The sequence below is a fragment of the Capra hircus genome, chromosome 11, assembly GCF_001704415.2.
Source record: "Capra hircus breed San Clemente chromosome 11, ASM170441v1, whole genome shotgun sequence".
NCBI lineage: Eukaryota > Metazoa > Chordata > Mammalia > Artiodactyla > Bovidae > Capra > Capra hircus.
In genome coordinates, this window is record NC_030818.1 from 103,366,863 (window position 1) to 103,391,440 (window position 24,578).

At 65.7% G+C, this 24,578-nt stretch overlaps 1 protein-coding gene across 1 annotated transcript in view; it reads right to left on the reverse strand.

Moving 5' to 3' along the window:
- NOTCH1 (notch 1) overlaps positions 1 to 24,578 on the reverse strand; it is a 45,729-nt gene that overhangs the window by 16,869 nt on the left and 4,282 nt on the right. The window contains 14 exon segments of the mRNA XM_018056124.1: positions 844 to 957; positions 1,175 to 1,320; positions 2,773 to 2,798; positions 2,800 to 2,966; positions 3,447 to 3,557; positions 3,656 to 3,889; positions 4,153 to 4,266; positions 4,973 to 5,086; positions 5,294 to 5,479; positions 5,659 to 5,814; positions 6,081 to 6,314; positions 6,816 to 6,938; positions 8,982 to 9,320; positions 9,822 to 10,084. Of these exon segments, the coding sequence (XP_017911613.1) occupies positions 844 to 957; positions 1,175 to 1,320; positions 2,773 to 2,798; positions 2,800 to 2,966; positions 3,447 to 3,557; positions 3,656 to 3,889; positions 4,153 to 4,266; positions 4,973 to 5,086; positions 5,294 to 5,479; positions 5,659 to 5,814; positions 6,081 to 6,314; positions 6,816 to 6,938; positions 8,982 to 9,320; positions 9,822 to 10,084 (2,327 nt within the window).

Consider the following 24,578-nt stretch of genomic DNA (forward strand, 5'->3'; position numbering starts at 1 on the left):
AGAGAAAGTCCAGGTCCCCAGCTTTGGTCAAAGAAAACACTGCTCGGGCCACAGGCCGCCGGTGTCGTGAGAACTGCAGTCACGGGCCCCACCCCTGACTATGGGGGCCTCTCAGGACTGTCCCCAACAGCAGCACCCCCTGCCCCATCCCCGGGGGGCCTGGTGGCCTGAGCACTCGTGACTTCCATTTTTTAACACTTGCCAAATCTCTCCTCAGGAGGGGACCCACATCCCGCCTCCCCCAGCCGGGCCAATGGCGGCAGCTGAGATGCCAGGGACCCGTCTCCCGCCACTCTCAGCAGGAACACAGGGCTCCTTGTTTCCCCACACAAAGAGGGCCCGCCATCAAAGGGCTCCCTCAGGCCTCGCCAGCGATGGGGAGGGCAGCCTGGCCCCCCTACCCCCAGGGCAGCCTGAATGGCAGGCAGGGAGGCTGACAGCCCAGACCCAGCTCCGCCGCCAAGGGGGCCACCTCCCAGGCAGGTCCCCCAAGTAGGGACTTGCTTGTGCTCAAATTTTCTCCCAGGCACCTGGTTATTTTATGAGCAAAGACACCTGCAGGGCAAGGCCCTAACGCAGCCAGGCCTAAGGCTCGGAGTACAGAGCAGGGCCTCTGGGATGCCTGCAGAGGGATGCAGACAAGGCCAGCCCAGGAAGGCCGCCTCGCACCTCAGCCACCTGAGCCACCTGCCGAGGCCCCGCCCCTGCCCTCCAGACCAGCCCACATCACAGGCCCCGCCCCTGCCCTCCAGACCAGCCCACACCACAGGCCCCGCCCCTGCCCTCCAGGCCCCGCCCCTGCCCTCCAGGCCCCAAGCGCACAGCCCCATGCCCCGCCCATACCTGTGTAGGGCAAGAGGCAGTTGCATTTGTACCCTGCCACGTCATCGATACATGTGCCCTGGTTCAGACACGGGTTGGACGCGCACTCGTTGATGTTGGTCTGGCAGTTGGGCCCTGGAGAGAGAGAAAACACGGTTGGTGTAGCCGTCACTCCAGGTGCTATGGCCAAGTTCTGCCTGGCGTGGAGAAAGAGCCCTGCACTGAGCCTGGGGCCTGGGAACCCACACCAGCTGGCCCAGGAGCCACGGGGGTTCTCGACGGCTGGCGTGTGTCCGGGCTCCATGCGGCCCCCAGGGCCTGCGCTGGGACCAGGAGCCCCCGTCCCACTCACCACTGAAGCCCTCCCGGCAGGCGCACACATAGCCGCTGGTCATGTCCTTGCAGGTGCCTCCGTTGACGCAGGGGTTCGACTCACACTCATCGTTGTTGACGTCACAGTTGGCCCCACTCCACCCGGGGTCACAGTCACACTTGTACCTGCAGAGGCGACCACACGGCGGCTCAGGTGTAGCCAGAGAGGGCGGGGCCTAGGCTGGGAGCAACCCAGACTCTGCTACCGTCTTACAACCTGATTAGATGGAGACACTGGTCCACTCTGACCCTTGGAGTCCTTTAAACGATTTTAAATAGCCTGCCTCGACTAAGACAGTGGTAAAGGTTTGGGACAGTGCCCAGTTCAGAGCAGTGGTCAGGAGACCATCCACTGTTCACTTGCTGTGTGACCCTGAACAGGCTGCTTACCCTCTCTGTGCAAAATGAGGGTGTGTAGTCCCTGCCATGTCCATCACCCCATTTAGATAGAGCCAATGCCAGGCACGTAGTGGGTGTCGGAAACTAAAAGTCAGCTTCTCTACACTCTACTATTCTGGCACCACATATATGCACAGGGTTCCCACACCAGGTGGGTGGCCCGCAACCCAGTCCTGGCCCTAAGTGCCTGGAGTCAGCACAGACTGTCCCCCACCCCCCAGAGAGGGCTGGGACCCACCAGACTGGCCCCAGGTCAGACATTAACCCTAAGCCCCAAGTTGTCACCTCTACTTCTGACCAAACAGCCAGGAACCAGACCTCTTCCTCTGAAATTTGCAGAAACGGCTCACGAAACTCAGAAAAACTGTTTGACTTACTAGATCAATGGTTTACTATAAGCAGGGAAACTTGGAACAGCCCAATGGAAGAGACGTACGGGGCCAGGGATGGGGAAGGGCTCAGAGCTGGTCCCCGCCCCATCCCAGCACCTGTTCACCAACCCGGAAGCTCTCTAACTCCCGCACTGGGCCTTTTTATGGAGGCTTCCTCACACAGGCGTGACTGAATAAGTCACTGGCCGTTGGTGATTAACTTGCACTGTAGCCCCTCTCCCGTCCTCACGGTCAGGGTGGGACGGAAGGCCCCGGACCCCAGCCGCAGCCTCGGATGACCTTAGCAGCCTCCTTACGGAAGCTCAGTGGTGGTTTACTTGCTAAGTCGTGTCCGGCTCTCGCAACCCCATGGACTAGCCCGCCAGGCTCCTCTGTCCATGGGATTTCCCAGGCAAGAATCCTGGAGTGGATTGCCATTTCCTTCTCCAGGGGATCTTCCTGACCCAGGAATCGAACCCGGGTCTCCTGCATTGCAGGCTGATTCTTTACCACTGAGCTGTGGCCCAAAGGGGCTCGGACACGACCCAAGACACCCCTTTCACTCTCAGATATCTCAGAGATTTCACCTCTGGCCTGCTGCCTTGGCACGGATGCGTTCCCCGGGCACACACGGAGCCGAGGGCAGTGCTGGGCTCAGACCAGGAGCCGAGTGAGCGCCCGTGCACGGCACCCTTCAGGGCTCCCACAGCAGACCCGTCCTTGGGGAGCACCTGGCCGCTCCGCCCAAGACCCGCTGGCTCCCCACCCCCACACCCCCCGCCCCCAGGGTGGGGCTCCGAGGACGCACCCATTGAGGCTGTCACGGCAGGCCCCCGTGGATGCAGGGGTTGCTGCTGCACTCGTTGACCTCAGACAGGCAGGTGGGGTCGTGGTAGCCCTCCGGGCAGCGGCAGGTGAAGCCGTTGATGCCGTCCTCGCAGGTGCCCCCGTTGTGGCAGGGGCTGTCCGCGCACTCGTCAATGTTGATGTTACACATGCTCCCTGCGGGTGGCCCGGCAGCTCAGACACCAGGAGCGGGAGAGGGGTCGGGCTCCCTGCCCCCGGAGCCTCAGCCTCCCTCTCCGTGAGCAACCCCTCCCCCCACTCCATCCCAGGCCCTCCCGAGGTTCAGACTCTCACCGACACTAGCTCTGCTCCCGGGACCCAGGGCCCACGCTGGACGCGCTCGGGGCAGAGGGCAGCATGTGCACCGGGGGCCTGGCCCCACTGCGGGCCTGCCCGGCTGCTTCCCACCCGGCACGCCAGGCTCAGGGGTGTCCATCCCAGCGTCAGCAGACCCACCCCCACCCCCGTTCCTTCCAGAGCCTCTGCCGCCAGCTGCCAAGGCTGCTGGCCTGAGAGCTGGGCCCCCACAGTCCCGAGACCCTGACCTGCGAGCACAGCTTCAGCCCCCGAATCAAGGCCCTGACGCGGGCGAGACGGCAGAGCCTTCTGCAGGCCCCCGAATCCTGGGTGGCTCACCTGTGTAGCCCGGCTCACACGCACACTCGTAGCCGTCAATCTTGTCCAGACACGTGCCGGAGTCGCAGGGGTTGCTCGCGCAGTCGTCCAGGTTGATCTCGCAGTTGGGTCCTGGGGGTGGGAGACCGGAGGAGGTCACGCACCCCTGCTCACTCATCCGCAGCTCCACCTACCCCGCCCTAACCCCACACCAGCCCGGGGCCGGGCACCTGTGGTCCCCTTGAGGCAGAAGCAGAGGTAGGCGTTGTCGCGGTCCTGGCAGGAGCCCCCGTGGCGGCAGGGCTGGCTGTGGCACTCGTTGATGTTGGTCTCGCAGTGGTGGCCCGTGTAGCCCGGCTGGCACAGGCAGCTGAAGGTGGCCACACCGTCCTTGCAGGACCCGTAGTGGCAGGGGTCGGGGTCACACTCGTCGATGTCCACCTCGCAGTGGGGCCCCGTGTAGCCTGCAGGGGCGGGGGGCCACTCTCTGGGTTACCAGTCTGTCCAGGACACCATCAAGCAGACCCAGGGTCCTCTTGTTCCCACCAGGGAAGCCTGGGGATGTCTGGGGCGCACCCCCCACCTGCCTGGGGTCAGAGACGCACCCTGCTCTCGTTCCCCTCCAGACTGAGGGGTCACCCCCCAGCCTCAGCCTCTGACCAGCCCCTTCCCTGGACCCCACCGCCTGCTTCTGCCCCCCACTTGGCCTGGGGTCGCAGCCCCGCACCTTCTGTGCACACGCAGGTGTAGGTGTTGGGCCCATCCAGGCACTTAGCGCCGTTCTTGCAGGGTGTGCTCGCACACTCGTCCACGTCATACTGGCACAAGTGCCCGGTGAAGCCTGTGGCCGGGGGAGGGGATGGCGGTCAGATGCCAGGGGCACAACGGCACCACAGCCAAGCCCTGGCTGGCCAAGGTCGGGGGACGGGGGGCGCCCGGGAGGGCCCCGCGAGAGTGCTTTGGCCAGGGCTGGGCAAACGGCAAATGCCCGTATCCTTTCCTCGCCCTCTTTCAGAGCACACCCCTGGGGTCCTGGCCCTCCTGCCCTGCCCCCTTCAGAGGAGGCTCAGCCCAAGATGGACAGTTGCCATGGCTACAGCCGGGCTGGGCTGAGAATTCGGTTCCCGGCTAGGCGTCTGGGACAGTTGATTTGCATCTCAGAAGGTCCAGGGCTCTGACCCCCAACACCTCCCCGGGCCTGGCGTCCCCCAGCCCTTCCCTGCGACAGACTCTGGGCCCTCACAGGCTCCATAGGCCCTCCTAGCCATCACATCCACTGCCGCTGGCAGAGGCAGGTGGGCGCCGCAGGCCGGCCCTCCTCCTGCCAGGGCACGAAGGCAGGAAGGGAGGTCTCTGGGCCCCGGGCTTCTCAGCGAGGTGGGGACCAGGAACCCTGCCCGGCCCAGCTTTGTCCTCTGGGGGCTGAAAACCAACCCACCCCCGCCTCCCCACACTCCGGAGGTGAGGCTCTTACGGGCTCTTCCCACCGTGGGGGACCTGACCGGCCTTGGCGCAGGGGCAGGGTGGGCGGCGGGGCCCAGGCTCACCCGTGGGGCACTCGCACACGAACTCGTTGATCTTGTCCAGGCAGCGGCCGTTCTGCAGGCAGGGGCTGCTGGCGCACTCGTCTGTGTTCACCTCGCAGTGCAGGCCCTCGTAGCCTGGCGGGAGCGGGCTGGTCAGCAACCTGCTCCCCGGGGCCGACCCAGCCGCCCAGCGCTCGCCTGCTCTTCACTGTGCCCGGAGACCAAGCTTGAGCCTCCCCAGATAACTGTGGGGAGGCTGCGGCCTGGGCGGGCACGGAGGCCGGGGGCAGAGGCGATGCGGCTTCCCCACCCCCAGGGTCGGGCGGGCGGCCGGCCGCGTACCAGGCATGCAGATACACTGGAACTCCCCGATCTGGTCCAGACAGGTGGCGTCGTTCTGACACGGGTTCGATACACACTCGTTGACGTCGATCTCGCAGCGCGGGCCGGTGTAGCCCTGCAGACACTGGCACTCGAACGAGCCCAGCGTGTTGATGCACTTGCCCGCGTGCTCACAGGGGTTGGCACCTGGTGGGGGCAGCGGGCGGGGGAGGGGGGTTGGATGCGGCACAGGTAAGGGGCTGCTCTGGGAACCCTAGCCTCTGGAACAGTCGGGGGTGTGCCTGCCTCCCCCATCAGACCCGCCTCCCCGCCTCCCCTTATCGGACGACTTCCAACAGGTTCCCCAGCACCCCGGCTGCCCGTACCCAGTGAGCACTCGTCCACATCCTGGCTGCAGGCCGGCCCTGTGTACCCCGAGGGGCAGGTGCAGATGGCCTTGCCGTTGACGGGGTTGGTGTCACAGTTGGCGCCCTCGTTGCAGGGGTTGCTGATGCAGGCGTCGTTCAGGTGGCACAACAGACCTGGGCACGGCGGCGGGGGTCAGCGGGAACGCCGACTGCCCACACCCGGCTCCCCAGGGAGGGCCCCCACCAGGACACAGCCAGCGACCCTGTGGAGGGCCCTACAATGCCAGAGCTCTTCCGGGAGGCTCATGGCCGGCTGCTTCACTCCAGGAGGCCCCTCCTGGGGCTCCCCCCTTACGGGCCCCACAAAGCTGCAGTGTGAGGCCCCTCGCCCAGGCCTGACCCCCCAGGGCCCCCCGCCTGGGGGCAGGCCGGGCGCTCACCCGTGCGGCCGTGGGGACACTCGCAGTAGAAAGAGGCCACGCGGTCGTGGCAGGTGGCGCCCCGGAAGCAGGAGGCGCTGGCGCAGTCGTCAATGTTTTCGCTACAGTCCGCGCCCGTCCAGCCATTGACGCACACGCAGTTGTAGTCGCCGTGGGTGTTGTGGCAGGTGCCGCCATTCTGGCAGGCATTGGGCATGAGCTGGCACTCATCCACGTCCTCTGTGCAGTACTGACCTGAGGGGGGCCGGGACGGTTGGTGCCTCCAGCCCCCTCCGCCAAGCTGAGACCCTCACCTCGACCAGGAAGTCTTCCTGACTTCCTCCAGCCCCGCCAGCCAGAGCCAGCCTTTCCCCGGCACCTCTGGCACCTGGGGGCTCTTGCCTGGCCGCTCCATGGGCACAGGTGCACTGGGGTCCACGCTCACCTGCGGGCAGGGCCTGCATCCTGCTGGCCAGCATCCCTGTGTCCTGGCCAGCAAGCTGGGCTCAAACTGGGGACCTGATTGTGGCCAGGCCAGCCTGGGGCCAGGCTGCAAATGGCTCACACAGACTGGCTGGTGCCACCCACGTCTGTGCTGCTCCAGGGGGCTGGGGGGGGGCCTCAGACCCTGGCGGGGGGGCAGTCAGCTGCAGGTCACGGCCTCCTTCCCGTCCCATATCTCAGCTCCCTTCTGCCTGCCCCCCACGGGGACAGATGCCAGGGGCAGAGGCGCCCCGAGCCGCCCGCCGTGCGCACCTGTCCACTCCGGGGGGCAGCGGCAGTTGTAGGTGTTCACGCCGTCCACACAGACGCCTCCGTTCTTGCAGCCGTTCCCCGGACAGTCGTCAATGTTCTCCTCGCAGTTCTGGCCGGTGAAGCCTGCAGCAGGGGCCAGCCGCCCGGTCAGGCCTCCCCACGGGGCCAGGCCCTCACCGTCCTGTCACGCTTGCACTGGGCTCTGGCACCCTCCTGGCTGGACCCAGGACACCCTGCTCTGGGCGGAGAGCTGCTCTCCACAGCCTGTCCTGTGATGCCCACCGCCTTGGAGCCCTCGGGGTCCCTGCCCCACACCCTGCCCTCCCCACTCCTGTGACCGGGCCGCACACCCCAGAGCCCACGGTCAGCACATTCCAAAGCGATCGTTTTCTAAACGGCCGGCTGAACAGACGGAGACCCACGGTCACAGGCTCCCCGGGGTTCTGTCAGAGAAGACGTCTGCGCTACGGCCTCTGTGACTGGGCACTGACTGCGGGCCCAGCCCTGTGCTCAGGGTTGTCTGCACACCCCCACGTGCGGCCGTGGATACCCCATTTGACGGGGCAGCACTGGGCCTGGGAGCCCGCTCGCACGGAACTGGAGCAGGGAGACAGAGGGACCCTGGCAGGTAGTCGGGGGTGGGTGTGTGTGCAGGTGCGGCCCCCAGACTTCCCAGAAGCAGAGGCGCAGGCAGGGTGGGAGCCCCCCACCCCCTCCCTGCCCTCTCCCAGCCAGGCCAACTTTTGCGGCACCCCCTCCACGTCCAGTCAGTTAGCTATTAATCCGTTCGACTCCCGCTGGTTCAATAATCAACCCAGAAAGGTGCGTCTGGCAATAGCCAAACCTGCAGCCAGTTACTAATTAATGCCCCTCCCCGGGCGCCTTTGGACCCCCTCCTGCCCCTCCCTCGGAGGCCTCCCCCACTGGAGCCTGGCGCCCACACTCCAGTCCCTCCTGCGTGCGGCAGGCCTAAAGCACCGCCTCTCCCCAGCCTCAGCTCACCTCCGGCCGGTGGGGCTGCACTTGCTCCACACGTGCGGCCCCCTCTGCCAGGCCCCCACGCCTCCCACCGGCCCCCCCCCCAGCCCGCACCACAGCCCCTCCTGACCCTGGGGTCCCACAGCCCACCCCCCTCAGGAAGACATCTGAACCCAGACTCTGAAACAGCCACACAGCCCAGCCGGGCAGTGGGTAGCGCCGGGGTGGGCAGGTGGCGAGGGGAGAATCAGGGACCGGAAATGCACACGCCTGGCGTCTGCACGCAGAGGCAACAAGCCCGGGGCTTGCGGGCGGGAAAAGCACTTCCTCTTTGCAAGGGCCGGGCTGGGCCGAGGGCCGTCTGGGGGCCAGAGCGACCTTTGGGTCAGTCCTGGGTCAGCCGGACCCTGGGCCCTCCCCTCTCCAGCAACCCAAACCCCACCGACCCCACTGACCCCACCTCCTCATCGCCCCGCCCCAAAACTCCCTCCCCTTCCCAGTCCCTGCCTAACCGCCCCCGTGCAAGTGACAGACTGGAGGCTTTCGAACCTCTTCGTCATTATCAGTATTTTTAGATCAGCAGCAGCAAAACGGACTCAGAAGAAAACTACAGTGGAAAGTCTGGGACCCGAAACAGGAACGGTGGAGCTGCTGGGGGGGTGGGTGGGGCTGGGCCCGCCTGTCACTCCTGCCCCGGCAGTGGGCGACGGGAGAGGCCAGGAGGAAGGGCCCCACTGCGGGGAGCCACGTGTGAGCCCCGGCCCCCCCGCCCCACCTCCAGGAACCAGGGGAAGCCCCGCGGGCGACACGGGAGAGGGTGCTCCCTGCAGCGGGGGAGAGTTCTGTGACGTGCACGTGGTCCCAGGGAACTCGGGATAAGGGGCCTCCTGGGGGGCCTGAAGGAGGCCGGTGTCCACGGCCTGGGAGACGCGGGGCAGGGGGCCAGGAGAACAGAGCGAGCCCGGAGCGGGCGGAATGCTCAGGCCCTCCCTGGGGGCGGCAGGGTAGGAGCACTAGGGTGTCACAGCAGGCCTGTCCCGGGGCGGCACTTGGTGGGTGGGTGCCCGCATCCCAGAGTGTGCCCCGCACCACCCCCAAGGCTGCCCTCCAACCGCCCAGGCTCGGGTGACGCCCCCAGACCCAGCCTGCCCAGCTCCCCGCCCCCTGCACGCTTCCGGTGGGCAGTACCTGGCAGGCAGGCGCACTCGTGGGTGGTGTCCCCCGTGGGGCGGCAGGTGCCCCCGTTCTGGCAGGGGGAGGGGCTGCAGGGCACGTAGGGCAGCTCGCAGTGGGGGCCGGTGTGGGTGGGGCGGCAGACGCAGCGGTAGGAGCCGACCTCGTTGAGGCAGGTGCCGCCGTGGTGGCAGAGCCCGGGGCTCTGGCTGCACTCATTGACGTCCTGCCTGCACGTGGGGCCATGGAAGCCGGGCGGGCAGTGGCAGATATACGACGCCTCAAAGGGCAGACACTGGCCACCGTTGGCACAGGGGTTGGAGGCGCAGGGGTCGGCCTGCTGGCACGTCTTCCCTGGGGGGGCAGGGGGCGGGGGGTGGTTAGCCGGCCTCCCTGGTTCCTATGAGCTGGGGGCAGTGTCCAGACCTGGACAAGGGGTGAGCTGGGCATGGGCCCAGTGGCATCAGCTCCTCACCACCCCAGGACCCCAACCACTTAGGGCTGAGTGACCACCATGGGATGCACAGTAGGCCAGGCCCCCTGGGGAGCTGACCCAGACTGCGTCCCTCCTGAGCCGGTGGTGACACCATGGCTCCTGCAGGGGCCGGGGGAGTCTCCCCTTTTCTCACAGAGGCTGTGGCAGGGGGGTGCCCTCGAGCCGGGAACTGACGCCTCCAGGGCTGGAAAGTGGCATGGGGACCCCAGAGCGGGGACTCTAGGCGATTTCTGGGTCGCTGACCCCCACAGCCGAGCCCAGTCCAGGACTGTCCACGGCCACGTGGACGGGGGGCTGTCACTGGCTGTGTGGGCGGCTGGGGGAAGGCCACTTCATCCCCACACCCCCGGGGTCCTCACCTGACCAGCCCGGGGGGCAGAGGCACTTGTACTCCGTGAGCGCGAGCAGGTCACAGGTGCCGCCGTTGAGGCAGGGGCTGGCGAGGCAGGCGTGGTCGCGGGGCGTCAGGCACAGCGGCCCTGAGAAGCCCAGGCGGCAGCTGCAGACATAGTCCACCAGGCCTTCTCGCTCCGTCGTGTGGCACGTCCCGCCGTTCTTGCAGGGGGCGCTGAGGCAGGGGTTGGGGGCCTGGCATTGCTGGCCCGCAAAGGCTCCGCTGCATCTGTGGCAGACACGCCAGGGTGGTGAGCGCCCACTCCCTAGCTAGCCCGCCACCAGCCCCGGCATCCATGGGGGTCCCCCTCCCAGGCAGCGGCCCCCCTCAAAGGGCCCGGGGAGGTTCTGGGACCACAGTGGGGGTCATTGCCCAGTATCACCAGGGTGCCAAGCGCCACTGAGCTCTCCGCTTTCAAGTGGTTACTATTACATCAAGGGAATTTCATGTCCATAAAAACAGTGATTACGTTAATTGGAGACATTAGAGACCAGAGTGTTTGGCGGGCCCCAGCGTCGGTTTCAGAATCCATGGAGGCGTCTGTCTGCACTCGTGAGCCACCGAGAAGGAGCCACACGGGCCAGACCCAGCCATTCTCCGTGGAAGGGAATGGTGTTCTGTGAAACCTTTTGTTTCAGGGACCTGCCTACTCTATCTCTCTCCAGCTTTTCTGTAACGAATGTGCGTTATTTGGGTAATAAAAGAGTTCGCAGATTGCTCTTCTTTCAGTACGAACACGAGAGCAAACAGGGCAAGGACTGCAGACACCACGTGGCCGGGCTCCCACGTTGTCACCGACGTGGAACTCTCCCTCGGGGGTCCGATGCGACAGGACCGCGCTGCTCGGCGCTCCACCCTCACCCACGCGTGGTGCCCGGACGCAGTCTCTCCCTTTCAGGGGCGAAGGCTTCACATCGGAAGCCCAGCCCGCTGCACAGCTGGAGAAAGCAGCGGCCAGGAAGACCGCCGCTGCGGCAGGCCCTGTGCCGGCTCCCAGGCTAAGACGGCAGCAGGTGAGCCGGGTGTGGGGGGCACCCTGCCCCCGCCCCCGGCCCCAGGCCTGGTCCCAGGCACTCCCCACCGGGAAGGGCTCGGCACCTGCCACCCCCACCCCGGGGCCGCCCTTGGCCACCTGTTGCCTCGGCTTCTCGAGGCAGGGTGCTACACTGCCCCCCAGGGTCACCTCGTGGCCTTGCGCTCGAGGGAAAGCCCAGGAGGGGCTCTGGGACCAGCCAGGCCTCCCTCTTCCCAGCGGCAGAGCCTCTGGGGTGGAACGCGCCCGCGGCCCCCAGCCTGCAGAGGCCTGGGAAGGCAGCCCTGACGCTGGGCCCATAGCCCCAGGTGCCGGTGGGCGGGGCCCCCACCCCTGCCGGGCAGCCACGAGGACCCTGGGGGAAGAGAGGGCCCTCCTGGGCTCCGACCACCCTACCTTCCCGAGACCCCCCCGAGGGGGGCTGCTCCGTGGGGTTTAGGCCTTCACTCCAGGACCCCTCACCCCCGACAAATGCCAGCCCGCCAGGGCCCCTCCTTCCCCTCCTGCACAAAGCTGCTCAGGGAAAGAGGGAGGGGGATCCGTGAGGAGCCGGGGCTTTCCTGAGGCTGTGGCTTGGGCAGGGCGGGCGAGGAGAACGCAAAATGGCCAGTCCGGACCACCATCTGTCGCCTGAAGCCAAAAGTCCCAAACCAACTGGCTTAAAGAAAACCAGCTGCCCTTCTGGGAGGGGCGCAGGGGAGGTAACTCAGGCCTGAGCCGGGGCTCCAGCCCAGCTGGCTCAGGGAGAGGGCGGAGGACGAGTGTGGCTGGCTCCTCTCTGGGGGCACAGACCCCGGGACGCACCCCCTATGCGACCGGCACCCTGGCACCCCAGGCCCCGGCAGGGCCATACCCTGGAGCCTGGGGAAGGTGGCGTGGCCCGCACTGAGCGTGGATCCAGTTACAGGCTGCCTGGTCCCAGCCTGAGTGGCACTGGGAACCCAGAGCCCTGGAGGGGAGGGAGGAGACCCAGGAGGTAGCCCCTCCCCCACCTCTCAATGCCCTCCATTGTCGAGCAGGAGCTGGCCACCGCTCCCGTTGGAGAAAAGGCTTTTTTTTTCCCCAGCTACTGAAGAGCAGGCAGAAAGCGGGAGCCGGACAGAGGACACTTGGTCATCAAAGCGGGGTGGGGGGTGGGAGCCCGCCTGCCCTGTCCACACCTAGCTCCAAGGCGTGGGAAGCCCACCCAGGTGGGTGAGGTGAGGCAGGCCTGCCCCATGGCCTGGGGGAAACGCACACAAGGCTGCCCAGGGCGTCCTCCGTGTGGGCTCCACCTTCATCACTGGTCTGGTTCAGCAGCGTTCCCAAGTGGACCAGAAAGGCCCCACCAGGGTGCACAACCCTCCAGCCTCCAGCCACGGGGCAGTGTGTCCCTGAACCCCACCCCAAGCCCGTCCTGAATGGGGAGCCTAGCGCAGAAGACTGTGGGAGAATCCACCTGGATCGAGAGCATCCCGGCCAGGGAGGCTGCATGAATTACAGCGAGAGGAAAAGCGCGCCCAGTAAATCAGGCTGCAGCAGCAGGGACAAAGGGCGGCTGGGGAGCAGGTGCGCCTGCGGCCAGGGACGCGGGCGGCAGCTGCTCCCGGCCGGCGCAGCGGCGGCTGCCAGCCCCGGCGGGCGGGGGGCAGGGCAGGAGCCAGGGAGGCTCCTCCGCGGGGGGAAGGCAGCGGCTGAGGGGGCCCATTGTCCTCCCTGCTCCCGCCCAGGCCTGGCGGACGCTGCTGTGAAGGCACGCTGCCCATGCGGGCCGGCTCCAGGGCTGGGCCTGGCCGCCGTCCACCACGAACACCCCAGCAGGGGGAGGGGCAGGGCAGCGAGGGAGCGGCAGCCTGGGGGGGGGGGGTTGCCGCTGAGGCAGGTGCTCGGCGCGGGGGCGGGGGGGGGGGGGTGGGTGCTAGGTACAAGCAGGGCCTGGCTTAGATCCATGGGAGGACGCCCGGGGCCAGGTTGGTCTTGAGGAGGGCGGGGGTGGGTAGGCAGGGTGGGGGGGCCTCACAGCCCATCACAGAGGCCTGTCCCTGCTCTGGGCAGCCTCCGGCCATGCCCCCTTTCGCCTAGACGTGTCCCCACCTGCCCCCCACCCTGGCTGCAGTGCTGGGGTTTCCTGGGGAGGCACCCGCACTTCCCTGAGAAGGTGGAGGAGGGCCCGTGAGGCTGCTCAGACGCGGCCAGTCTGCTGGGACCAGCGACCAAGTCCCTCGTGGCCATTCGGTCCTGAACACCTGTCCTGGCAGCTCGGCCTAAGTGCCTGGCGGGGACAGGGGCCCATGCTTGGAGGGCAAAGTCGCACCCAACACCTGCCTCAGGATTCCGGGCCAGGGGCCGTCGGGGACCCTGAGGCTGGACGAGAACCGCCCCATGCACCGTGCCACTTAGCTCCTGGCTCCCAGGGGCCCGTGGCAGCTTCCCCTTCCTTGCTCTCCTCTGGAAGGCGGTCTCCCAGTGTCTCCTCCTCCACTCGCCTTCCCTCCGGCCCACACATAGCCCGACGGGTGTCCTGGCCCACCACAGCCAGCAGCAGCAGAGGGTCAGGTGGGGCTGGGGGCTCCAGAATCAGAGCTGCAGAGAGGCGGCACCTGGAGTTGGGGGTGGCAGCGCAGAACAGCTGCTGGGACGCCCGCCTGCCCAGCCGCCCAGCCGCCCACTGGCCTGGAGCTCATTGGAGGCTTCCTCAGTGTTTCCTCCTAGCCGGCTCCTCCCCCCACCCCCCCCCACCCCCCCAGCGCCACTCCATAGAAATGCAGCCCCAGAAGCGTCCAGAGGCAGATGCTGCCTTGACCTTTCACCCCTTCACCCGGGACTAATGCTAAATGGTGCTGTTTTCCTTTCTGAGTTAAGCGGGCCATCTGCCACTCCCAGGGGAGAGATGACAGCTCCCTCTACACGCAGTTCGAAGGCGGGACTCAGCACAGAGGAAGGACTCACTCGGTCTGCTCTCGAGCAGTCTGTGGTTGAGCAGGGGGGTTGAGTGGGGCAGAGCTGGGTGAGCACAGGGCCCTGGCCGGGTGGGGGTGCAGACTGGGGGTCCTCGGGGGGTGTGCCACCCTATTCCTTCTGCAGGCCAGACAGAGTCGCCCCAGGGGAGGGGGGGTCACCACCGATGGATGGGTGAGACAGTCCATCAGAACTTTCGGGAGGCTCTGCGGCACAGATGGGCACTGCCTGCCATGCCTCCGTTTCATGCGAGTTGGGATCAAGGGCACAGAAAGCCTGGTGCAGAGGCGGCCTGGGCACCTGGAGCACAGCGGACTCTCACTCTAGCCAACACTGCTGGATTTGATTTGCACGCAGTTCACCGACATGTCCCTGGGGACACGGTGGCTCCACCAGGGTCTGTGTACCTGCTTAAGGAAAGCCATGGGGGACACAGGGCTCCCCAGCACCGAGGGCCCCACTCGACCCTGCCGCCTGAGGCCTGGGATATCAGCACAAGAGATGGTAACCCATGGCTGGAGGCCACGTCTGCAGGCCCAGGGCCTATGCCCCAAAGGTGGGCAGGGACTGTGCCACCCAATACAGACAGGGACAGCTCTGCAGGTCCCTGCCCCCCAGCCATGCAGCCCGTATCCCCGGGGGGCTGAGTCAGGGCCTGGGGTCCTACCTGCTGCAGCTGAAGGCCCTTCCCACCCCCCACGCCCGGCCCTAGCTCTGCCTGCAGTGGGGTGCCTGCTAGAAGACCCTCCCCACACCAGCACTGCCTCGCTCACAGGCTTTCTGCCCAGGACCCTCCAACAAACACAATGTTACTCGGGCCCCGAAGAGAGGGGCCAGGGAGCACGGATGGCTCGTCAGGGTCCCCCCCTCCTCCCCAGAGGTGGTCCAGGATGCTAAACAAAGACCACTAAGGCCCACCACCAGGCAGGCAGGCCCGCCCACCTCGGGGCAGCTTGACCGGGAGGTTCTCAGACCCCCAGCCCAGCCCAGGCAACTGGGGCCACCTGCAGACCGGGTGGAGGAGGCTCCTGCCCACTTATGGAACAGGAAGACTGAGGCCAGGAGACAGGGGGGTGCATTGGACAGACTCTGAGCCCCCAGCTCCTCCCTCAGAGGGGCGGGGTCAAGGAGTCCACTTGTGCTCCTGGATAAGGCTTGCCAGGGGTCCTGGGCCCCTCTGGGCAGAGGCTGGTTCAAGGGCCCCAAATGCCAGTGGGGAATCACAGTTTCCAGGAGGCTGTGTTTGTGGCAGGTCGGGGGGTCGCGCAGTGACTGAGGGTGGTGCTCAGTGGCCTCTGCTGGCCTCCCTCACTGTGCCCACCCACCATGCCCATCCTGGGGTCCTTCCCCACTGGGCACAACCAGGACAGCTCAGCTGTGAGGAACGGAACAAAAGCCAGTGGTGCCCGGGAACTCCAACAGGCAGTGGGCGGGGCTCCAGGTTTCTCTCAAACCCTCAGCATCCTTGGTCCAGACCGCTGTCTGAGCCATGACTCTGCCGTGCTCCAGGGTACCTGGACGACAGCCCTCTGCCCTCTCCTGTCTTGGTCCCTTTCTGCTCAGGCAGGGTGTGCCCAGGGCAGCCTGGAGCCTGGCCACCCCTGCACGGGTTTGGAGGCCACAGTGTGAGACCTCACTCCACCACCTGCAGCCCCAACTGCCCCAGGAAGCGACTGCAGGGACCCGGCTAGTGCCTGGCTGAGCTGCAGTCTGCTTCCAGCCCGCACGGCCGCTGGGCTGGGGCGGCTCAGAGCTGCACGGGGAGGGCGCTGCCCTGGCTCCCAAGCTTCAGGGAGGAGGCGAGCGGCAGCCAGGGCTGCCGAGGGACAGGGGACCCCGGAAAAGGACCAGCCAGGTCTGAGGCAGACAGACCCCAACTCCCAACAGCGGCTGACCCTCAGTGGAGAACAGGCAGCGGCCACAGAGGAGGAAAGGGGTCCAGGCGGGGCGGGGCGTGGAGCCACCGGGCCCAGCAGCTGCTCCCCGCTCAGGGCTCTTTGCCTCTTTTCTCCCAAGTTGCACCTCTGGATGGTTTAGAATAAGCTGGAAAGAGGAAGTGCAGGAGCGCGGGGAAGCCCTTTGTGTTGTGTGTGGACGGAAGCGGTCCTCCGGGAAGCCACCTTTCCCACTGCGGGGAAAACAATGCTTGCGGCTCGCCAACCCCCCCGCGGCGATCATAGCTGCCCCACCCTCGACGTGGGAAGTGGCTGCCCGTCTGAAGGGATGGAAAGGCAGAGGTCAAGCGGCTTCCTGGAGATGGCCCAGCTGCAGTGGGCAGAGAACGACCCAGGCCCACCCACGGGCAGACACACATCGCTGCTTGGCTGGCCCCTCTGGACATTGCAAAAGGCACAGCCAACACGCTGTCCCAAGAGCCCTGGGGGCTGCTGGGCGAGTAAGAAAAGCCTGCTACCCACCCCCCCACCGCGGCCCTGCTCTGCTGGGTTAATTCCCCAACCATCACCCTCAAAGATGGAGCCAGGAGCTGGACAAAGGTGGGAATGGGTGTCCTTATCCAGGGCTCACCCCAATAGCTCTCTGAGACCCACGTGGTCGAGCCTGCAGCCCCACTTCTGGGAGGCCAGGGAGTGGCCCCTCCCAGCTGCCAGGGAGCTCGGTTCCCCACAAGACGGAGCTGGACCCGTGCCCCCAGACACTGGATACAATGAAGGGACCGGTGAGCACGCGGCCTGCGGCCCACGCCATGGGGGGCGGGGGTGCGCTTAATCCAAACTCGATTAATTAAGTCAGCAACCACAGACTGAGGTCGGAGCCAGAGCCAGAAATGGCCCTGCAATGCCCGCCTCTGCTCGGCTGTGGGGTGGTGCGGGGAGAGGGGAGGCCTGCCCGGCGGCTCTCCCGCCGACCGGAGTGGACGCTCGGGGCAGCCCCGCTTCTTCCCATTCTCCAGTTGCGAATGCAGCGCGGGAGAACACTGAGGACCCCCCTCGACACAGGTCCCAGAAGGAAGACACTGTGGACTCCCCTCCCCGCTCCCGGACCTGTACTCAGGCTTTATCTCGTCTCTTTCTCAGAATGGCCCTGCAGGGACACTGGCCCATTGTACAGATGAGAAAACCAGGGCTCTGGCAGGTTATACCCACGGCACCACCTGGGTTTGAATGCAGCTATTAACCTTTGCTGTCCCCAGCGGTGGCCAGACGCCAGGCCCTCAGTGTGGGGGTTGGGGGCAGCTAGAGCACAGCGCCCCCTGGAGGCAGCTGGGAGGCCAGCAGGAGCTCCCTGGGTGGAGGAGGGGTGTGGGCGCTCAGCACCCCACTCCTTCTCCCCCTCCCCCTCCCCCTCCCCCACCCCGGCGGCCTGGCTTTCTCGCCTGACCGCCTGATCTCCCAGTCCGGGAGGGCTGGAGCAGACAATGTGTTCTTACAACCCCACAAGATCTGCTGAAACTCAAAACCCTGGATTGGAGGCGGAGGAGAGGGTGTCTGGGTGAGAAGCCTGGGAATTGGGGAGCTCCCAGCTGGCGGGGTGGGGCTGCCCTGGGCCCCGGCTTCCTCGCACCCCTTCCGTGTGGCAGGAGGGGTCCCACCAACGCCGGACACCTGTCACCACCCTCAGCCACAAGAGCTCATGTGGCCTTCCTTCCTGTCTGTCCAGCCCTAGGGACAGAGAGGAAGCACGGAGCCTACAGCCGCCGGCCGCTGGGAGGGCCAGCAGAGTGGGCCCTGATGAGGCTCCCATGAGACCCTCTCCCAGGACGCCTCTCCCAGCTCAGGCTCGCCACCTGCCCAGTCCCCAACCCCTGCCCGAGGCAGACCACCAGGCCCCATGTCCCCAGGCTTGCCCACAAGCCCGTGGCCGCCTTGGCCCCCACCCCGGGCTCAGCACAGTCACCAAGGCACGGGACCACGGCAGACACCAGGAGACACAGCCCTGGCAGCTGCGCCCAGGCCGGCGTGGACCTGCTGAGAGACAGCCCTGCACTGTCACAGCCTGGGGACACCCGGGCAGCCCGCCCGCTGGTCTGGGCCTAGGGCCGTCTGGGCTCAGGGGAGACTCTTCTCCACGGGGAAAGCAGAAGGTTCTTGGGCTGGCCACAACCTCGCGCCCTTCCGTGAAAGTGAAAGTGAAGTCACTCAGTCGTGTCTGACTCTTTGCAACCCCACGGACTGTAGCCCACCACGCTCTTCCATCCATGGGATTTTCCAGGCAAGAGCACTGGAGTGGGTTGCCATTTCCTTCTCCAGGGTATCTTCCCGACTCAGGGATCGAACCCAGGTCTCCCGCACTGTAGGCAGACGCTTTACAGTCTGAGCCACCAGCGCCCTTCCATGACCTCACCCAAATCCGGGGCTGGGCTGGTCTCTTGAGAGCCTTCTGGACGAAGCCTGGGAGCACTGGGAACAGGCCCAGAGTGGAGTGAAGCCACGCTGATATGTCCCATCGGGACCCACGTGTGTTACTGTTTACAGGGGAGCTCATAGGGGCGGGTGAGCAGCCCCCGGTCACACAGCCCCCCATGGCCTGTGCTATAGAGCACAGCGCTCTTTTAGCCTGGCGGGAGCAGTGAGCTGGAACAGGGCCGGGCAGCTGACGTGGACCATGCCTGCCTGTGGCCTGGAGGCCAGGCCTTCCAGAAACCCGGATGGGCTCAGCTGGGTCCAGCCCTGACCCAGGCCACGTCCCAGATGCCTGCCGAGCGCCGTGCTGGGCCGGGCCTGGGCCCTGGACCCCCAGGCGGAAGCCGTCATGGCCTGAGGCCCCTGCCACTGTGGACACCGGGACACACAGCCCTGCCAGCCTCCCCCACCCCATCTGGCTCTCAATCAGGCCTGAGGCCACCCTCATCCTGAGCCCTGGAGGGGGAAGTGAGGGGAGCCCCGCCCTGTGGGGCCACCCCTGAGAGCCGGAACCAGCCTGGTGAGCGCAGGAGAGACCCTCAGGCTGACCCGGAAGGCCCAGAGGCAGTCACCTCCCCCAGCCCTCTCCGTGGTCGGAGGGGAGACGGGGGCCCCGGGGACGGAAGTGTGGCCAGCACCCCCCACCCCCAGGCCCCGCCTCAGCCCGGCCTTAGCTCAGCATCTCTCGTACTGAAAAGCTTTCAGGGAAAGACACACACACTCAAAACTCTGGCTTCTCCCCCAGACCTGTCATTTCCAGTAACCGTGTAGTTTCCGCTTACCAGCAACCGAAACCAAGAGGAAACGGTGGGAGGCAGGTCCCCGAACCCCGGGTCCCCGCGGGGGAGCCACCGACAGGGCTCTCCAGGGGCAGCCGCCCACCTCCTCTCACACGTATCCCCCAGTGGACCCGCGAGGACCCGCCAGGGCCCAGCTGCCTGTCCAGCAGGCCTCCTGGGGTTGGGCAGTAGGCCGGCGGCTCAGCTGACCCAGGACCAAGGGGTGAAGGAAGCAGGAGGCCGGCAGGTCCCCGGAGGAGGGCCGGCCTGGTGCCCGCCTGTCACCCCGAGTGCCTGCCCAGCCTCCAGCGGCCTGTCCCCTGTGCGGTGTGGCTCAGACCCCCAGCCCTTCTCCCGGCCCGTGGCCCTGACCCTAAGGCCGACGTGACGACATGGGACCTGCCTGCCCCAGGCCTCAGCCGGGCTGGGGGAGGCTGGACTTTCATGCTTCCTGCAGGGCAAAGAGTTTGCTCAGCAAATCACAGTGTCAACAGAGGGATGAGGGACCATTTACCCAGCGGAGAAGAGCCAACCGATTCAAGCACTTCAGAGACACGCGACGGACACCCAAGCCCGGTGACTGACTTGTCCCACGAGGACTCCCAGGTCGAGGCTGGTGGGGCCTGGCAGGCTGTCTGAGTGCCTCTCATGTTTGGGAACCGCCACGTGGGCGTTGGAAGTGCGGCCTCCCCAGGGCACCCCCCGCCCCCACCAAGGCTTGCTGGGAACCAGGACCCCGGACGCACCTTCCAGGAAATGGAGCAACTCAGGTGCACGAGGCTCAGGTCAGACCTCCAGAGGCCGTCCCTAGCCCCGACCCAGGAGAGCCCAGGACAGCACAGCAAAGGGCTGGGGATCCTGGGGGCTGAGCCACAGAGGGGGCGGGCGCTGCGTGGAAGGGGAGGCCAGGCCCTTGGAGGTGTCCACATGCCACCCGACAGGCTCCCATGCAGAGCAGCAGCTCGGTGTCAGGAAGGGAACGGGCAATGATGAATCTAATTCACTCAAACGTGTGGATGCCATCATGATGATGACCCCTGCCCCCGAGCCTCGGCAGGGAGTGGATGGCGAGGTCAAGGCCCCCTTTCCCAGAATGCTTCCATCCCAGGGGCAGCGGGGGTGCAGGTGGGGAGGAGACCCCCAGCCAGAAGGGACCACTCAGTGGTGAAACCCTGGGGAGGGCGTTCTGTTCCCAGAGTTCCACGCGCCTCAGAGACACGCAGAGAGCTGCCCCCACCTGTGACGGGGGGACCCACTTTAGCCTCCCCACCGCGGCTGAGCATGCTAACGTTGCACGAGAGCCCCTCTGGTGCCCTGCAGGAAACATGGAGCCTCTTTGAGCCCCGAGAGCCCCTGGGAGGGGATCGGCTTGTGGCTAAGCGCGAGGAGCCAGGCCCCTGACCCTCACCCTCTCACACCAGGTGGGGTGCCTCCCAAGGGTACACCCACCAACTCCGAGATGAGCCCTGTTTCAGGAGAGATGTGCTCCAGGCCAGGGCAAGGCCGGGAAACAGGCAGATGGCGTGGGTAGGGGCTCAGGTCTCAGACTTGCCCTCCAGCTGCCCCTGACCTGTTCAGAGCCCATCTGCCTGAGTCTCCACAGTGGACTCCCTCCAAAAGGGGGGCCTGGGGCACCTGGGCAGGGCATTCCCACAGCACCAGCCTCACGGCGCAGGAGGTGAAGGCATCTGCCCTCGAGTCTGGTTCTCAAACAACGAGCCAGGCATGCGTCTGCCCTGCCCGCCTCGCCCCAGCACCTAGAGAGCGTTCAGTGAACGCCCGCTGCCCCTTGCATTCCTGACACCGAGCAGGTGGTGGGGTGCTGGCCGTGGAGCCCTGTGCGCTCATCCCCTGGACCTGAGGGCACGCCACCCCACTTTAACAAGTACCCCTGGATGCGCCAGGCCCCACTCAAGGGGGTCCCATGGCTGGCCACGCAGACACAGGAGTGAGCGTCGCCTCTTCCAGGGAGCCTTCCAGACATCCCCCACCCCCGACACCCACCGCCTCTGGACTTCTGCCCAAGGCCATACCGGGATGACCATGCTGGGCCACTGCCAGCCACCCCGACGTTCTCAGGCAGGTCGAATCCAGCCAGCACCCAGACGAGTGACGCACAGACACGCACCCCGAGCGAAAGAAGCTGGGTGGGAGAGGCGAGCGGCGCGTGCATTCAGGTCAAGCCAGAGATGGAGAGCAGATGGGAGCACTCGGGGCTGGAGGAGGGGAAGGGGGGCACCTGTTTAATGCCTACGGGGGTTTTGTTCGGGGTGGTGAAAACCTGGAACTAGACAGACGTGCTGGTCCCACAAGCCTGTGAATGTACCAAGCGCCACTGAAATGCAGACTTTGTTCAGTAATTTACTCTGCTGTGTCGCACAGTTCCCAGGCGGCACTAACGGTAAGGAACCCGCCTGCCAATACTGGAGACACAACAGACGCGTTTGATCCCTGGGTCGGGAAGATCCCCTGGAGGAGGGCATGGCGACCCACGCCAGTGTTCTTGCCTGGAGAATCCCACGGACAGAGAAGCCCCGAGGGCTACAGTCCACGGAGTCGTACAGAGTCGGACACGATTGAAGCGACTAAGTTCCCCGACCAGGGATGGAACCTGTGCCTTCTGCAGCGGAACCTGAGTCCTAACCGCTGGGCCACCAGGCAAGTCTCCCGAAATGTACCTTCTAAACGTCTAAAATCATAAAACTCATGACACGTGCAACCGACCACCAAAATACAAATAGAAATCCTCCCTTCCCCCTGCCCCGCCCCGCCCCGCCCCCACCCCAAATCTGGTCATCAGCAACCTGTGACCTCAGCGGAGCGAGGCGGGCGGGGCCTTGAGGAAGGAGATGCCGGGGACGAAGCCAACAAAGGCCACTCTGGCAAAGGGCTCTTCTCTGCCCAGCGGCCCTTCCTCTGCAGCAGCACCTGTCAATCACGGCCCCCGCTCTAGCGGGTGTGTCCACGGCCCACCAGCAGGCCCAGGGGGTGGGGGTGAGGACCCCAAAGCCCTGAGATGGCCCCAGACAGGCAGAAGCCGCCCTACTGCATGGCCAGGCCTGACTCCTGGGCCCTCCTCCCCCGACCACGCTGCGTCCACTGCCGCCACCTGGGCATCTGCGGGCCCACCCCAGGGTCCTGCCAGGATGCCGCTGGAAGGGAGCTCCGGTCGGCCACCCAACCCTGCACTCTCAGGCACAGAGCAGGAGCCAGTCGCTCTGTACCTGCTACAGTCCATGGGACTACAGGGTGTGGTCGCCAGAGACAGCCCGGCCGGGAACTTCAGGACCCATCAAACGCACCCTGACCCACAAGTCGCGATGCCCCCAGGCCAGCCGCTCGTTAAAGCCTCTAGGAAGAGTCTGCCAGGCTCTGGATGTGCCCGGACACGAAGGCAGAAGCTGAGGCAAGCTGGCCCCGGGTCCCCTACTCCCGTTCCCAGCCTCTTCGTCTCTCAGCCTCAGCCGTTCCCACCTGTGAAGTGGGGACTGAGGATGAGACGCACAGCCGGCCGCCATCCTGAGGGGGTGTGAGGCCGCTGAAAAAAAGGTCTGCCGCTCTTTTACGAGGCTGGATGAAAGGGGCTGTCTGTGCGTGGAGGGACCGTCAGTACTTTATTGAGGAAAGCAATCAGGACACTCAATCGACTCTGCAAAGCCACATCCTTTCACTATTCATAGGCGAGACGTGAAACAGCAAAGGTGCCCTCCTCGAGCCCGGCCCGGCCAGCGTCATGGTGAGCGAGGGACGGAGCCAGTGCTGGCTTCCGCGGGACCCCTGGGCTGCCACCCAGCCCTGGGGGAGTGTAGCCGTGCTGCCCTCTGGACCTGCCCCCACCCCCCCCCCCACCTCGGAGCAGGAGGTCCCTGCACCCGCTCTCTCACTCGTGGCCTCGGCTGCCCTGACCCAGCTCAGCTGTCCTGAAGAAAAGCGTTCTCTCTCAGCTGTCTGCCCGGCTCCACCCTCTTCCAGCTAAGGGCACAGCTTTCTTTTTTTTCTCTCTCTTTATAAAAAAAAAATCCCTATTTTTTTTTCCAGTGGAAAAAACACTGGCCGCCATAGAGGCAGAGCCAGACCCGAGGAGGGCACCTTCCTGTGGGGCTCGCGTGTTCCCTGACGTCCACCCGCCGTGGTCAGAGGCAGCAGGTGATGGTTTGGGGCTGAGGCTGTGCATTCGCTGTGTTTTTCTAACCCTGCGTCCTTGGCGCCCAGACGCTGACAAACAGAGGAAGTCCTGTACAGACCTGGTTCGTTCTCAGCCTGGGGTGGGGGCGGGGGCAAGGGTGAGAATTAACCTGTTCCTCCCCCAGACTCGCCCGAGACACGCAGGTGACTCAGTGGAAACAGACGGGCCAGGTGACACAGACGTAGACTGTTCCTCTGCAGCCGGGTGGCCGAGTCACTTCCACTCGGCCCCTGACCCTCTTCTTCTAAAGGGAAGTCGTTGTCCCCGCCTTGCTTCCTCACAGGACGGCCAGCGAGGGCCCCGGGGGCAGTACAGGCAGGATGCAGCCGTGATTAGGAACACACGTCCCCGGACAGAGCGAAGCGGGGCTAGGTGCTACGCTGGGCTGTGTGACGCTGGACCGGGCGCCGACATCTCTGGGCCCTGCTACACGCCCGATGCCCATGGTTCCGGGGTTGCTGCCAGCCACGTGGGGCCGGGCTGCCCTGCCCACTGCACTCCCCTCCCTCTGACGTGTCATGTGTTCAGGCCGCCTCTCCTAACCCCCACACTGGAAAGCGGAGAAACCATGGGGGCAGGGGCTGCGTCGGACCTGGGCCCACATGCCCACGGCCAGAGGAGCACCCAGCACACAACAGGTGCTCAGAATTGGGAAGGAAGCAAGGAGGGGGTTTGCGGGTGCCACCGCAGGTGAGAAGCCCTCGGAGTCGCCGGCCGGCCCCTCCCAGGCGGTGCCCTGGCTCGGGCCCACCGGGCCGTGTCTTTCGGGTTCTCTGAACTCACTCATTAGACAACTAAACCCTCTCAAATGAGGATCCTGAAACCAGCGCTGTCAGCTCAAAAGGAGAAGGCAGCAAGGGAGCGGACACTCGCCCCGCGCCTGCTGCGTGCCTCTTACGTAATCTTTACGCACCACCAAGGAGATCAATCACGGATCAAGCACGAATTACAGGCTGGGGGAATCTGGGTTCAGGTGACCCGAAGACCTGAGGTCACGAGGGCACTGGGCACGGGAGGGCCAGGCCTCAAATACAGGATCGTCCAAAGCTGAGGTCCACCACCTGCCCGACTTCCCTCCGGCGTACTCTGGGCGCTGAGGCGGCAGAAGGTTGCAAAGACCCACCTGAGCCTGCCCCTGGGTCACCGGCCTCCCCAGGCACCGCCTGCTGGGGCCACCACACACAGCCACCTTCCTCAGGGCAGAGGGTTCTGCCCCCAGAGACTCATGGCCATCGGGTGGCCCGGCCCCGCTCTCTGGGACTTCCTGAAGGGACTTCGCAACAACACAAACCTCTTTTTCCGACCCTGAGCCCTGTAGACACCTGACGGGTGGCTTCTGGGGAAGGTTCCCTCTCTCTGGGTGGAAACAGATGAGTCACCTGGCATGAATGCGCCTGGCACATGACAGCCCCGATTCCCACGCCCT